Source organism: Salvelinus namaycush, chromosome 27 (assembly GCF_016432855.1).
Source record: "Salvelinus namaycush isolate Seneca chromosome 27, SaNama_1.0, whole genome shotgun sequence".
Lineage (NCBI taxonomy): Eukaryota > Metazoa > Chordata > Actinopteri > Salmoniformes > Salmonidae > Salvelinus > Salvelinus namaycush.
In genome coordinates this window covers 7,338,828-7,352,874 of record NC_052333.1, presented here as the reverse complement: position 1 = coordinate 7,352,874, position 14,047 = coordinate 7,338,828, and the positions used below count along the sequence as shown (strand labels likewise).

Sequence of the window (14,047 nt, the reverse complement as noted above, 5' to 3'; positions counted from 1 at the left end):
TGTGTCTCTTCACAGTCCCCGCTGTTCCATAAGGTGTATTTTTACTTGTTTTTCAATCTGATTCTACTGCTTGCATCAGTTACCTGATGTGGAATAGAGTTCCATGTAGTTATGGCTCTATGTAGTACTGTGTGCCTCCCAAAGTCTGTTCTGGACTTGGGGACTGTGAAGAAACCTCTTGTGGCATGTCTTGTGGGGTATGAATGGTTGTCTGAGCTGTATGCTAGTATTTTAAACAGACAGGTCGGTACATTCAGTTTGTCAACACCTCTTACAAAAACAAGTAGTGATGAAGTCAATCGCTCTTCCACTTTGAGCCATGAGAGATTAACATGCATGTCATTAATGTTATCTCTCCGTGTACTTTTAAGGGCCAGCCGTGCTTCCCTAGTCTGAGCCAACTGCAATTTTCCCAAATCCCTCTTTGTGGCACATGACCACACTACTGAACAGTAGTCCAGGTGCGACAAAACTAAGGCATGTAGGACCTGCCCTGTTGATAGTGTTGTGAAGAAGGCAGAGCAGTGCTTAATTATGGACAGACATCTCCCCATCTTAGCTACTGTTGTATCAATGTTTTGACCATGACGATTTACAATCCAGGGTTACCTCAAGCAGTTTAGTCACCTCAACTTGCTCAATTTCAACATTATTCATTAGGAGATGTAGTTGAGGTTTAGGGTTTAGTGAATGATTTGTCCCAAATACAATGCTTTTACTTTTGGAAATATTTAGGACTAACTTATTTCTTGCTACCCATTCCGAAACTACCTTCAGCTCTTTGTTAAGTGTTGCAGTCATTTCAGTTGCTGTAGTAGCTGACATGTATAGTGTTGAGTCATCCGCATACATAGACACACTGGCTCTACGCATCTCGTTAGTAAAGATTGAAAAAAGTAAGGGGCCTAAACAACTACCCTGGAGCATTCCTGATTCTACCTGGATTATGTTTGAGAGGCTTCCATTAAAGAACACCCTCTGTGTTCTGTTAGACAAGTAACTCTATCCCCATTATAGCAGTGGGTGTAAAGCCATAACACATACAGTTTTCCAGCAGCAGACTATGATCGATAATGTCAAAAGCTGCACTGAACTCTAACAAGACAGCCCCCACAATCATTTTATCATCAATTTCTCTCAGCCAATCATCAGTCATTTGTGTAAGTGCTGTGCTTGTTGAGTGTCCTTCCCTATATGCGTGCTGAAGGTCTGTTGTCAATTTGTTTACTGTGAAATAGCATTGTATCTGGTCAAACACAGTTTTTTCCAGAAGTTTACTAAGGGTTGATAACAGGCTGATTGGTCGGCTATTTGAGCCAGTAAAGGGGGCTTTACTATTCTTGGGTAGCGGAATGACTTTAGCTTCCTTCCAGGCCTGAGGGCACACATGTTTTTGTAGGCTTAAATTGAAGATGTGGCAATATTGTCCTCTATTATCCTCAGTAATTTCCCATCCAGATTGTCAGACCTCGGTGGCTTGTCATTGTTGATAGACAACAATAATATTTTCACCTCTTCCACACTGACTTTACGGAATTCAAAAGTACAATTCTTGTTTTTTATCATTTGGTCAGATATACCTGGATGTGTAGTGTCAGCGTTTGTTGCTGGCATGTCATCCCTAAGTTTGCTAATCTTGCCAATGAAAAAGTAATTGAAGTAGTTGGCAATATCAGTGGGTTTTGTGATGAATGAGCCATCTGATTCAATGAATGTGATCAATACATGTTGATGATTTCATTCCAGTTCTGTTTGTAAATACCCTGGTAGGTTGACTGACAACCTGAACCAGGTTGCAGGCACTGGTTACAGTTTTTTCTTGAGTGGGTAGCTTGATGAAAGCCAGTCAATATTTAAATCACCCAGAAAATATACTTCTCTGTTGATATCACATACATTATCAAGCATTTCACACATATTATCCAGATACTGACTGTTAGCACTTGGTGGTCTATAGCAGCTTCCCACCAGAATGGGAAGCTGACCAGGCTACATGACTCATACCTAGGGCTACACTAGGAGTAGCAGGACCCAGAGTTTCTCCCGGTCAGGTCACATGCTCTAGAAGTAGCAGGGCCCAGAGTTTCTCCCGATCAGGTGACATGGTCTAGGAGTAGCAGGGCCCAGAGTTTATACCGGTCAGGTCACATGGTCTAGGAGTAGCAGGGCCCAGAGTTTCTTCCGGTCAGGTCACATGGTCTAGGAGTAGCACGGCCCAGAGTTTCTCCCGGTCAGGTCACATGGTCTAGGAGTAGCAGGGCTCAGAGTTTCTCCCGGTCAGGTCACATGGTCTAGGAGTAGCAGGGCCCAGAGTTTCTCCCGATCAGGTCACATGCTCTAGGAGTAGCAGGGCCCAGAGTTTCTTCCGGTCAGGTCACATGGTCTAGGAGTAGCAGGGCCCAGAGTTTCTCCTGGTCAGGTCACATGGTCTAGGAGTAGCAGGGCCCAGAGTTTCTCCCGATCAGGTGACATGGTCTAGGAGTAGCAGGGCCCAGAGTTTCTCCTGGTCAGGTCACATGGTCTAGGAGTAGCAGGGCCCAGAGTTTCTCCTGGTCAGATGACATGGTCTAGGAGTAGCAGGGCCCAGAGTTTATCCCGGTCAGGTGACATGGTCTAGGAGTAGCAGGGCCCAGAGTTTATACCGGTCAGGTCACATGGTCTAGGAGTAGCAGGGCCCAGAGTTTCTTCCGGTCAGGTCACATGGTCAAGGAGTAGCACGGCCCAGAGTTTCTCCCGGTCAGGTCACATGGTCTAGGAGTAGCAGGGCCCAGAGTTTCTCCCGGTCATGTCACATGGTCTAGGAGTAGTAGGGCCCAGAGTTTCTCCCGGTCAGGTCACATGCTCTAGGAGTAGCAGGGCCCAGAGTTTATACCGGTCAGGTCACATGGTCTAGGAGTAGCAGGGCCCAGAGTTTCTTCCGGTCAGGTCACATGGTCTAGGAGTAGCAGGGCCCAGAGTTTCTTCCGGTCAGGTCACATGGTCTAGGAGTAGCAGGGCCCAGAGTTTCTCCCGGTCAGGTCACATGGTCTAGGAGTAGCAGGGCTCAGAGTTTCTCCCGGTCATGTCACATGGTCTAGGAGTAGCACGGCCCAGAGTTTCTCCCGATCAGGTCACATGCTCTAGGAGTAGCAGGGCCCAGAGTTTCTTCTGGTCAGGTCACATGGTCTAGCAGTAGCAGGGCCCAGAGTTTCTCCCGGTCAGGTCAGTGGTCAGGAAAAGCTCTTGAGCCTGAACCCTCATCCTCAGGGGAGTTACTGAAGTATCACTATAATGTTGTATGAGAAAGAGACCAGTACTTTAACATTGAGACAATGCATGTGCTTTTGGTTGCTATGGGTTACTGCTGCCATTTCAAGCATGCTTTCTATTTCTTACCGGACTATCACCAGTTCCTTTTAAGTTCTGACATAAATACGTCCTCCCAGTTTATTCAGGAGCTGAGAGAACTCTAACCTATAGCCAAATTCAGAGCAGATGGGGATCTGGACAGGAAAAGCTCTGAAAACATGTCAGTATTTCCCCTGCTTCACCAAGAGCCCAGGCGCTTAAAGTTGCTGCTAGTCAACAGAACGGGGTTCCTAGATCAGCTCTCTCCCTCGCTCTCTCTCAGCCAAGCCTCAGACAGTACAGAGCAAGGCTAGCCCAACCCAAAGTACTCAGACAGATGTAGATATTCACACTGAAGACACACATGTGGATAGATATACACACTTACAGAGGTCACACATACAAACAGTACCAGTCAAAAGTTTGGACACGCCTACTCATTCACAGGTTTTTCTTTATTTTTTACTATTTTCTACATTGTAGAATAATAGTGAAAACATCAAAACTATGAAATAACACATGGAATCACGTAGTAACCAAAAAAGTGTAAAACAAATCAAAATATATTTCATATTTGAGATTCTTCAAAGTAGCCACCCTTTGCCTTGATGACAGCTTTGCACACTCTGGCATTCTCTCAACCAGCTTCACCTGGAATGCTTTTCCAACAGTCTTGAAGGAGTTCCCACATATGCTGAGCACTTGTTGGCTGCTTTTCCTTCACTCTGCTGTCCAACTCATCCCAAACCATCTCAATTGGGTTGAGGTCGGGTGATTGTGGAGGCCAGGTCATCTGATGCAGCACTCCATCACTCTCCTTCTTGGTCAAATAGCCCTTACACAGCCTGGAGGTGTGTTGGGTCATTGTCCTGTTGAAAAACAAATAATAGTTCCACTAAGCGCAAACCAGATGGGATGGTGTATCACTGCAGAATGCTGTGGTAGCCATGCTAGTTAAGTGTGCCTTGAATTCTAAATAAATCACAGACAGTGTCACCAGCAAAGCACCCCCACACCATCACACATCCTCTTACTCCATGCTTCACGGTGGGAACCACATATATGGAGATCATCCGTTCACCTACTCTTTGCCAGTCTCACAAAGACAAGGCAGTTGGAACCAAAAATATCACATTTGGACTCAGCAGACCAAAGGACAGATTTCCACCGGTTTAATGTCCATTGCTCATGTTTCTTGGCTCAAGCAAGTGTTTTCTTCTTATTGGTGTCCTTTAGTAGTGGTTTCTTTGCAGCAATTTGACCATGAAGGCCTGATTCACCCAGTCTCTTCTGAACAGTTGATGTTGAGATTTGTCTGTTACTTGAACTCTGAGAAGCATTTATTTGGGTTTCAATTTCTGAGGCTGGTAACTAATGAACTTATCCTCTTCCTTTCCTGTGGCGGTCCTGATGAGAGCCAGTTTCATCATAGCGCTTGATGGTTTTTGCGACTGCACTTGCAGAAGTGTTGAAATGTCTTGAAATTTTACGGATTGACTGACCTTCATGTCTTAAAGTAATGATGGACTGTCGTTTTTCTTTGCTTATTTGAGCTGTTCTTGACATAATATGGTCAAGTGGTCCCGTGTGGCTCAGTTGGTAGAGCATGGCGCTTGCAACGCCAGGGTTGTGGGTTCATTCCCCACGGGGGGACCAGGATGAATATGTATGAACTTTCCAATTTGTAAGTCGCTCTGGATAAGAGCGTCTGCTAAATGACTTAAATGTAAAAGGTTGGCTAATATGGACTTTGTATTTTTACCAAATAGGGCTATCTTCTGTATACCCCCCTACCTTGTCACAACACAACTGATTGGCTCAAACGCATTAAGGAAAGAAATTCCACAAACTAACTTTAAAAAAGGCACACCTGTTAATTGAAATGCATTCCAGGTGACTACCTCATGAAGCTGGTGGAGAGAATGCCAAGAGTGTGCAAAGCTGTCATCAAGGCAAAGGTTGGCTAATTTGAAGAATCTCAAATATAAAATATATTTTGATTTGTTTAACACTTTTTTTGGTTACTACATGATTCCATATGTGTTATTTCATAGTTTTTTCATAGATGTCTTCACTATTACAATGTAGAAAATAGTAAAAAATAAATAAATAAATAAAAAAACCTTGAATGAGTAGGTGTCTGCATTTAGAACACAATGATGTAGACGTACAGTAAATACCAGGCATCATGCTTGTCCATAGAAATATAGAATCTACAATGACTGTCGGAAAAAAACAGCTTCCATCATTCTCAGCTCATGTGGAACTAAAGTAATAAATGAAAGCTATTGGATACGCTCCACTTCCTCCCTGGGAAAAGCAGTTGTTTGGCTGCAGGGAGGACAGGGGGGGTTGGGGACTAGGTGGAAATCATCCCACACTGACCCCACCATCCACCCTGAACCCACCATACACCCTGAACCCACTATCCACTCTGAACCCACCATCCACCCTGACCCCACCATCCACCCTGACCCCACCATCCACCCTGAACCCACCATACACCCTGAACCCACTATCCACTCTGAACCCACCATCCACCCTGACCCCACCATCCACCCTGAACCCACCATCCACCCTGAACCCACTATCCACTCTGAACCCACCATCCACCCTGACCCCACCATCCACCCTGAACCCACCATACACCCTGAACCCACTATCCACTCTGAACCCACCATCCACCCTGAACCCACCATCCACCCTGAACCCACCATACACCCTGAACCCACTATCCACTCTGACCCCACCATCCACACTGACCCCACCATCCACCCTGAACCCACCATACACCCTGAACCCACTATCCACTCTGACCCCACTATCCACCCTGAACCCACCATCCACCCTGAACCCACCATACACCCTGACCCCACCATCCACTCTGACCCCACCATCCACCCTGACCCCACCATCCACCCTGAACCCACCATCCACCCTGAACCCACCATACACCCTGACCCCACTATCCACCCTGAACCCACCATGCACCCTGAACCCACCATGCACCCTGAACCCACTATCCACCCTGAACCCACCATGCACCCTGAACCCACCATCTACCCCTACTCAGCCGGGGTCATCCCACCCTGACCCCACCCTGACTCCACCGTCCACCCCTACACAGCCAGAGTCATCCCACCCTGACCCCACCGTCCACCCCTACACAGCCAGGGTCAACCCACCATCCACCCCTACACAGGTTCCATACAGATGCCGACAAGCCGGCCCAGAAAAAGCCCCAGGGAAAACCACACTTTCTGGGCTTTATTCTGGGCCCTAGTTATGCAACGCCAACAAGCGTCCATTTAGAAAGGAGCCAGTGAAATGAAGACTGTTTTCGAAGAGTGTGTTTTTTCTTGGAACTTTCCAGGCAGGCAGTTTGAAGGGAGACCCTTAGAGAGGCCTCTCTTCTTCTAGCTCTGAAAATAAAACCCTGTTAAAACTCTAAGGCTTTTAATACAGTGGAGGATAGAAGTGCCCAAGGAAAGTAGTGGTTCCTAACAAGATAGAACCCAGCCAAGACCAGTCCAAAGCTCCCTTCTCACCTTCCTTTGATCTCAACAGTTAAAGACATGTTCCAAAGGTTTTAGACTCATTTCTCACTTCCTCCAGTGAAAGCTAACATTATGAACAATACAATAACATGCAATAGAAAACCATACAATACCTCCAAATACAATAGAATACCATTGAATACCTCCAAATACAATAGAATACTATACATGACCATACATTGCCTCCAAATACAATAGAATACAATACCATACAATACCTCCAGATACAATAGAATACCATACATTACAATACCATACATTACCATACAATACCTCCAGATACGATAGTGCAGGCCTTTAGATCCTCCTGTCAGTTCAACATCCAGTTAGTACTCAGATCTTTCTCTTTCTGGCTCAAAACGGAGTGAAACAGGGAGGTACTATTTTGCCCTACCAAGCAAAAAGGCAGTAACTGCTCATTTGGTCGAAAATACATTAAATACATGCTTAATCAGGTGGACAAGTATCCTGCCTCTATTGTGTTCTGGAGAAAATGGGGGTCATGTTAGCAGTTAACTGCATAAAGTTATTGTGAAACCAAGGTAAATAAAAGCCATTTCTTTTCAGTTCCACGCTATGAGCAGTTACTGCCTTTTTGCTTGGTAGGGCAGTATTGTTGCAGTGTTTTAAAACGCTGTGCCCTGTCTGCTTGTATTGTGTTGATGCATTGTATGTTGTCTTCTGTCTGCTTGTATTGTATTGATGCATTGCATGTTGTCTTCTGTCTGCTTGTATTGTATTGATGCATTGCATGTTGTCTTTTGTCTTTGGTTCTACAGTATTAATCCTTTCTCCCTCTTCTGCTCTGTTTCTCCTGCATCCCCCTCTCCCTCCCTCCCGATCGCACTCCCTTGTTTTGCCTCTGTGCCTCACCCTGCTGTTGTGGCCCTTTAGCCCTAGAGGGTAAGACGTCTTGTGTTTGTGTCAGTCACTGTCTGACCACTGGGGAGCGCTCTAATAAAACGTTCTCTACCACTGTACAGGGAGAGTCATCAAACCTTCTTAGCCCAGTGAATAGTGGCATTGGCCCTTAGGCACAGATCTAAGATCAGTTTCCTCTGCCTGAATCCTAACTGTAACCATTAGAACATACAATAGATCAGTGTCTGGATGTGACTACTCCCGATTGGCGCAGCGGCCTAAGGCACTGCATCCTAGGCGTCACTACAGACCCTGGTTTGATCCCGAACTGTATCACAACTGGCCGTGATCGGGAGTCCCATAGGGCGGCGCACAATTAGTCATCCGGGTCAGGGGAGGGTTTGGCCGGGGTAGGCCGTCATTGTAAATAAGAATTTGTTTTGAACTAACTTGCCTAGTTAAATAAAGGTTAAATAAAATAAATACTCCGGATGAGGCCACTTCATCGAGGCGTATGTTCTACAACCATGGAAGCTTGGCAAGAAAGCCATAACCAAAGCATTCTAGTATTCAGTGGCAGTCATTTCAGTAATGACTGTAATGGTTATTTTGGCAGTCATAGTAACGATGTATAATCAATTCGTGGGAGTAATAACAGATAAATGTGGGCCTTCATTGATGACTCTCTTCCCTGTGGTATGGCATGATGTATGTAGGGTTGTGTTGTCATAGTAACCATCACTAACTGTGGTCTAGTAGATTATAGTATATCATGTACAATCTGACTCACCACTGGGTTCTGCCTCCTGTTTGGACCGTGGTGTGTGAGAGTGTATGTTTGTCTACATGTTTGTTTCGGTGTATTGGGGGTCCAATTCATCACACGTCGTTCACAACCATGTTCAGAGATTGTATGCTCTACATGACTTGTGACCCGAGCTACAGTAATTCTGGCAAATACTGTCATCTAATGTTCACTCTGTAACGACATGATGAATCTATAAATGAACTGTCTTCAAGTGGTTACAGAAAGAAATCCCTTTTAGCTTGATACCACCTAGTGGTCCCAGTGAAGAGGACAGCTGGAAGGGAAGCTGGGACAGTTCTGGTTGTGTAGTCATCAAAAATCAAGTCACATAAAATCACCTGGATTCTTTTCTCTAGACCAGTGGTTCCCAAACTTTTTATAGTCACATACGCCTTCAAACATTCAACCTCCAGCTGCGTACCCCCTCTAGCACCAGGGTCAGCGCACTCTCAAATGTTGTTTTTTGCCATCTATTGTAAGCCTGCCACACACACACTATACGATACATTTATTAAACATAAGAATGAGTGTGAGTTTTTGTCACAACCCAGCTTGTGGGAAGTGACAAAGAGCTCTTATAGGACCAGGGCACAAATAATAATATCATAATAATCAATAATTTTGCTCTTTATTTAACCATTTTACATATAAAACCTTATTTGTTCATCGAAGATGGTGAATAACTCACCACAGGTTAATGAGAAGGGTGTGCTTGAAAGGATGCACATAACTCTGCAATGTTGGGTTGTATTGGAGAGAGTCTCAGTCTTAAATAATTGTCCACACACAGTCTGTGCCTGTATTTAGTTTTCATGCTAGTGAGGGCCGAGAATCCACTCTAACATAGGTACGTGGTTGCAAAGGGCATCAGTGTCTTAATAGCGGGATTTGCTAAGGCAGGATACTCTGAGCGCAGCCAAATACAGAAATCTGACAGTGGCTTCTGATTAAATTAAATTTTCACAGAACCGCTTGTTGCAATTTCGATGAGGCTCTCTTGTTCAGATATCGGTAAGTGGACTGGAGGCAGGGCATGAAAGGGATAACGAATCCAGTTGTTTGTGTCATCCGTTTCGGGAAAGTACCTGCGTAATTGGGCACCCAACTCACTCAGGTGCTTCGCTATACCACATTTGACATTGTCCGTAAGCTTGAGTTCATTTGCACACAAAAAATCATACAATGATGGAAGGACCTGTGTGTTGTCCTTGTTAATCATAGCCTCAATTTCGTCCCGCACATTGAATATAGTTGCGGAGAGTGCCTGTATAATCCTAGATTCAGATCATTCAGGTGAGAAAATACATCACCCAGATAGGCCAGTCGTGTGAGAAACTCGTCATCATGCAAGCGGTCAGACAAATGAAAATGATGGTCAGTAAAGAAAACTTTAAGCTCGTCTCTCAATTTAAAAAAAAAAACGTGTCTACTTTGCCCCTTGATAACCAACTTCTGTATGTTGTAAAAGCGTTACATGGTCGCTGCCCATATCATTGCATAGTGCAGAAAATACACAAGAGTTCAGGGGTCTTGCTTTAACTAAGTTAACCATTTTCACTGTAGTGTCCAAAACGTCTTTCAGCTGTCAGTCATTCCCTTGGCAGCAAGAGCCTCTCGATGGATGCTGCAGTGTACCCAAGTGGCGTCGGGAGCAACTGCTTGCACGCCCATTACCACTCCACTATGTCTCCCTGTCATGGCTTTTGCGCCGTCAGTACAGATACCAACACATCTTGACCACCAAAGTCCATTTGATGTCACAAAGCTGTCCAGTACTTTAAAAATATCCTCTCATATTGTCCAGGTTTCCAGTGGTTTGCAGAAGAGGATGTCTTCCTTAATTGACCCCCCATAAACGTAGCTGACAAATACCAGGAGCTGTGCCAGGCTCGCCACGTCTGTTGATTCATCCAGCTGTAACGCATAGAATTCACTGGCTGGTATGCGAAGCAGTAATTGTTTCAAAACATCTCCTGCCATTTCACTGATGCGTCAAGAAACAGTGTTTGATGAAGACAATGTCTGTATAGTTTTTTTGGCCTTTTCCCCCAGCATTGTCATGGCCATATCCGCGGCAGCAGGAAGAATTAAGTCCTCCACAATAGTATGGGGCTCGCCTATCCTAGCCACTCGGTATCTCACCGTATAAGACGCTTCTAGCCCCTTCTTATTAATGGTGTCTTTTGCTTTTATACATGTCTTACTACTCGAAAGTCGTCTTAATTCTCACTCAAAAAACTCCCGTGACTTATTTTTCAAATTGGCATGTTTTGTTTCTAAATGTCTGCGCAAGAGTGAAGGTTTCATCAGGTTGTGAGATAGTACTTTTGCACATATAACACACTGTGGCTGAGGAAAGGCACTACTCCCAATATAAGTGAACCCCAAATCAATGTAATGCTCATCATATTTGCGCCTCTTCGATGTCTGTTGTTCGATGCTTTCCCGGGTAAGGGGGCAGTAGCTCTTCGGATGCATCAGATTCACAACTGTCAGTGTCCATGCTAGCTGGGCTAGCAACAAATGTAGAATTACTGATGCTAGCATTGGATGTGCTTGTGGAAGCAGAACAACTTGTGTCTTCAACAGGTGCAGGTGTAGTACTGCTGGTAGTAGCAGTACTACCAGTAGAGCTGGTATGTGTCTCTATGGACGCGGGCCGTACTTTTTTAACCATTTATCATCATTTATATTTTAGAGCAAACGGAATGAGCAGCAGCTACGTTTGGCTACATACGGACCGTTAGTGGAATTTCCACGAGAGTAACGTTTAATGTGATTGAATGTTAATTATTTGACTAGGCTACCTGTATTTGACATTGTTATTTCACAGATTTTATTTTTGGTAGGGAAACGAGGCTACTCAGGCGAGAGAGAAAAACCTCACCCAAATGTATAGCCCCGTTGGAAAATAGAAATGGACTGTTTGAAAATGTGAATTAAAAAAAGTAAAAATTTCATCATAATAGATTCACTGTAGAAATATAATAACTAACATGATTTCTAGGTAGATAGATTCACTTCCCTCAGTATGTTGTATGTGAACCAACTCACCCCCATCTCTGTGGTGTGTAGATCCAGCCTCAGGAGATCAGCCCTCCCCCCACGGCCAACTTGGACCGCTCCAACGACAAGGTGTATGAGAACGTGACGGGCCTGGTCAAGGCTGTTATAGAGATGTCCAGTAAGATCCAGCCAGCCCCTCCAGAGGAGTACGTCCCAATGGTCAAGGTAAGGCTAGCTTCAATCAATGGCGATAAAAGACAACATTTGTTGTTGAATCATCATCATCATTATATGCTGATCAAGAGGATATTATTGTAGAGTGATACTGGTTTGTAAGCCGTTCTAGCTTTGTTCTTCTATTACAGTGATATACTGGTTATTTTTACAGGAGGTGGGACTAGCGTTGAGAACCCTATTGGCCACAGTGGACGAGACCATACCAGTGTTACCAGCAAGCACACACAGAGAGGTGAGAAACAACTCTTCATTACAAGTCAACATATTGCTTCTGACTCTGTTGATACTCTGACTGTTGTCCTATTGTGTCTGACAACAAACTAACCGGCTTATTTCTCTTATGTGTTCTGACTGTCATCCTCTGCAGATTGAGATGGCCCAGAAGCTGTTGAACTCTGACCTGGCCGAGCTGATTAACAAGATGAAGCTGGCCCAGCAGTACGTCCTCACCAGCTTGCAGCAGGACTACAAGAAACAGATGCTGACGGCGGCCCACGCCCTGGCCGTAGACGCCAAGAACCTGCTGGACGTCATCGACCAGGCCCGGCTCAAGATGATCCACGCCCAGTCCCGGGGGTCACACTAGCCCCCTCCGACTCCTAGCTCCTTGGGCATGGAAGACCTCTGAGGGGAGGGAGAGGGATATAAGAGGGAAGGGGGTCTGGTGCTGTGGAAATGGGGCTGGTTGGTTTCAGCTCCCATAGCAATCATAGACTGCACAATAAGTCACAAGTCAAGACTGCTCAGCTCGCACTTCGGTCAGAGCTCCTGATACTACAGAACTGGTCACTCGACTCAATCGTACCCTTCCACCCCCTTCCTGAAAACTGTTTTATAGGCTTCTGTTCTGTCTGTCGCTGCTCTCCAGAATGTTTGAAGATCAGTTACATACAATCTCTTCTGTTTTATTTGATGTGTCTGCGTCTCGGTTGTGCTGATTGTTTTTAAAACATTTTTATCTAGAGATTAATTTCAGTGTTTTTTTTTTACCAGAGATTAATTTCAGCTCACATCATCAGACGTCCTCTTCTTCCAGGTGGCTGATAATAATCACAGATTTGATCTGGAAATAGAAAACAATTCCAACTGGAAGATTTGAACCATTGAAGAACTACAAGCTATATGTGATTACCATTTTCTTTCTGAGAGATCTCAGTGGTTGGGATGTCTGTGTTAAACACTATTACCTAAGGTGTGCTAAAGAATCAAAGCATATTATGACTGTTTTGGACGCTCATCATTTGTATTTTTTGGCCATTCTCTGACACACGGACTCGGGCACCTCTCGACACAGTGAATAATACAGTGAATAATAAAATATCACAAAATGAATGATATTTATTTTTATTCAACACAAATGTCACATGCCACTTTTTAAGTTAACTAATAATGAATATACAAATGGTTATGTTATATATATATAAGCATTCAGCATCTCTGGGATTTAAATGTTATGAGAGGCTTATTTTCCTCATTGTAAGCTTCCAGCGCATTTAAGTTCCACAGTGGAGATGAACTATCATGTTTGAATCCTCTCATAGTTTGGCAGTTAAAACCCCTGTCCCATTGCTAGTCGTTTTCTTATCACTGAAAGTGTTTTTGTATATTTAAACCAAGTCTGGTGTCACACAAACCTTCTTTTGATTTGATCCCTATTTCTTGGGTTGTTCGTATTCATTAGTGCACACCGCAACAAAACATTTTGCAACGGAAAACAAAAACAAGCATCTCTTATTGGAGAACTTCAGGTAGTCCCTCCATGTTCCAGTACATTTTCTTGTTTGGTGCCAAATGAATATGACCATGGTTTACGCAGATTCTGCCCTTCCTTTAGACCAGGGTTTCCTAACTCGGTCCTGGCGACCCACCTGGGGTTTTTGCCCTAGAACTACACCGCTGATTCAAAGCTTGATGATGAGTTGGTTATTTTAATCAGCGGTGTAGTTCTAGAGGAAAAATCTAAAAGTGCCCTCAGTGGGTGCCCCAGGACCGAGTTTGGGAAAACCCTGCTTTAGACCACGTGTCAAACTCATTCCACGGAGGGCTGAGGATCTGCAGGTTTTCGCTACTCCCTTGTACACTGAACAAGAATATAAACACAACGTGCAACAATTTCAAAGATTTGAATGAGTCAATTTAAATACATTCATTAGGTCCTAATCTATGGATTTCATGACTGGGAATACAGATATGCATCTGTTGGTCAAAGATACCTTTAAAAAAAAAAAAGAGGGCCATGAATCAGAAAACC

At 44.4% G+C, this 14,047-nt stretch overlaps 1 protein-coding gene across 1 annotated transcript in view; it reads left to right on the top strand.

Moving 5' to 3' along the window:
• The window catches only part of LOC120022156 (focal adhesion kinase 1-like), a 249,631-nt gene extending 235,688 nt beyond the window's left edge, over positions 1-13,943 (top strand). Inside the window, exons 30-32 of the mRNA XM_038966022.1 lie at positions 11,629-11,784; positions 11,948-12,028; positions 12,164-13,943. Of these exons, the coding sequence (XP_038821950.1) occupies positions 11,629-11,784; positions 11,948-12,028; positions 12,164-12,382 (456 nt within the window). The 3' untranslated portion in view covers positions 12,383-13,943. The remainder of the gene's footprint in view (positions 1-11,628; positions 11,785-11,947; positions 12,029-12,163) is intronic.
• The last annotated feature ends 104 nt before the right edge of the window (positions 13,944-14,047 follow it).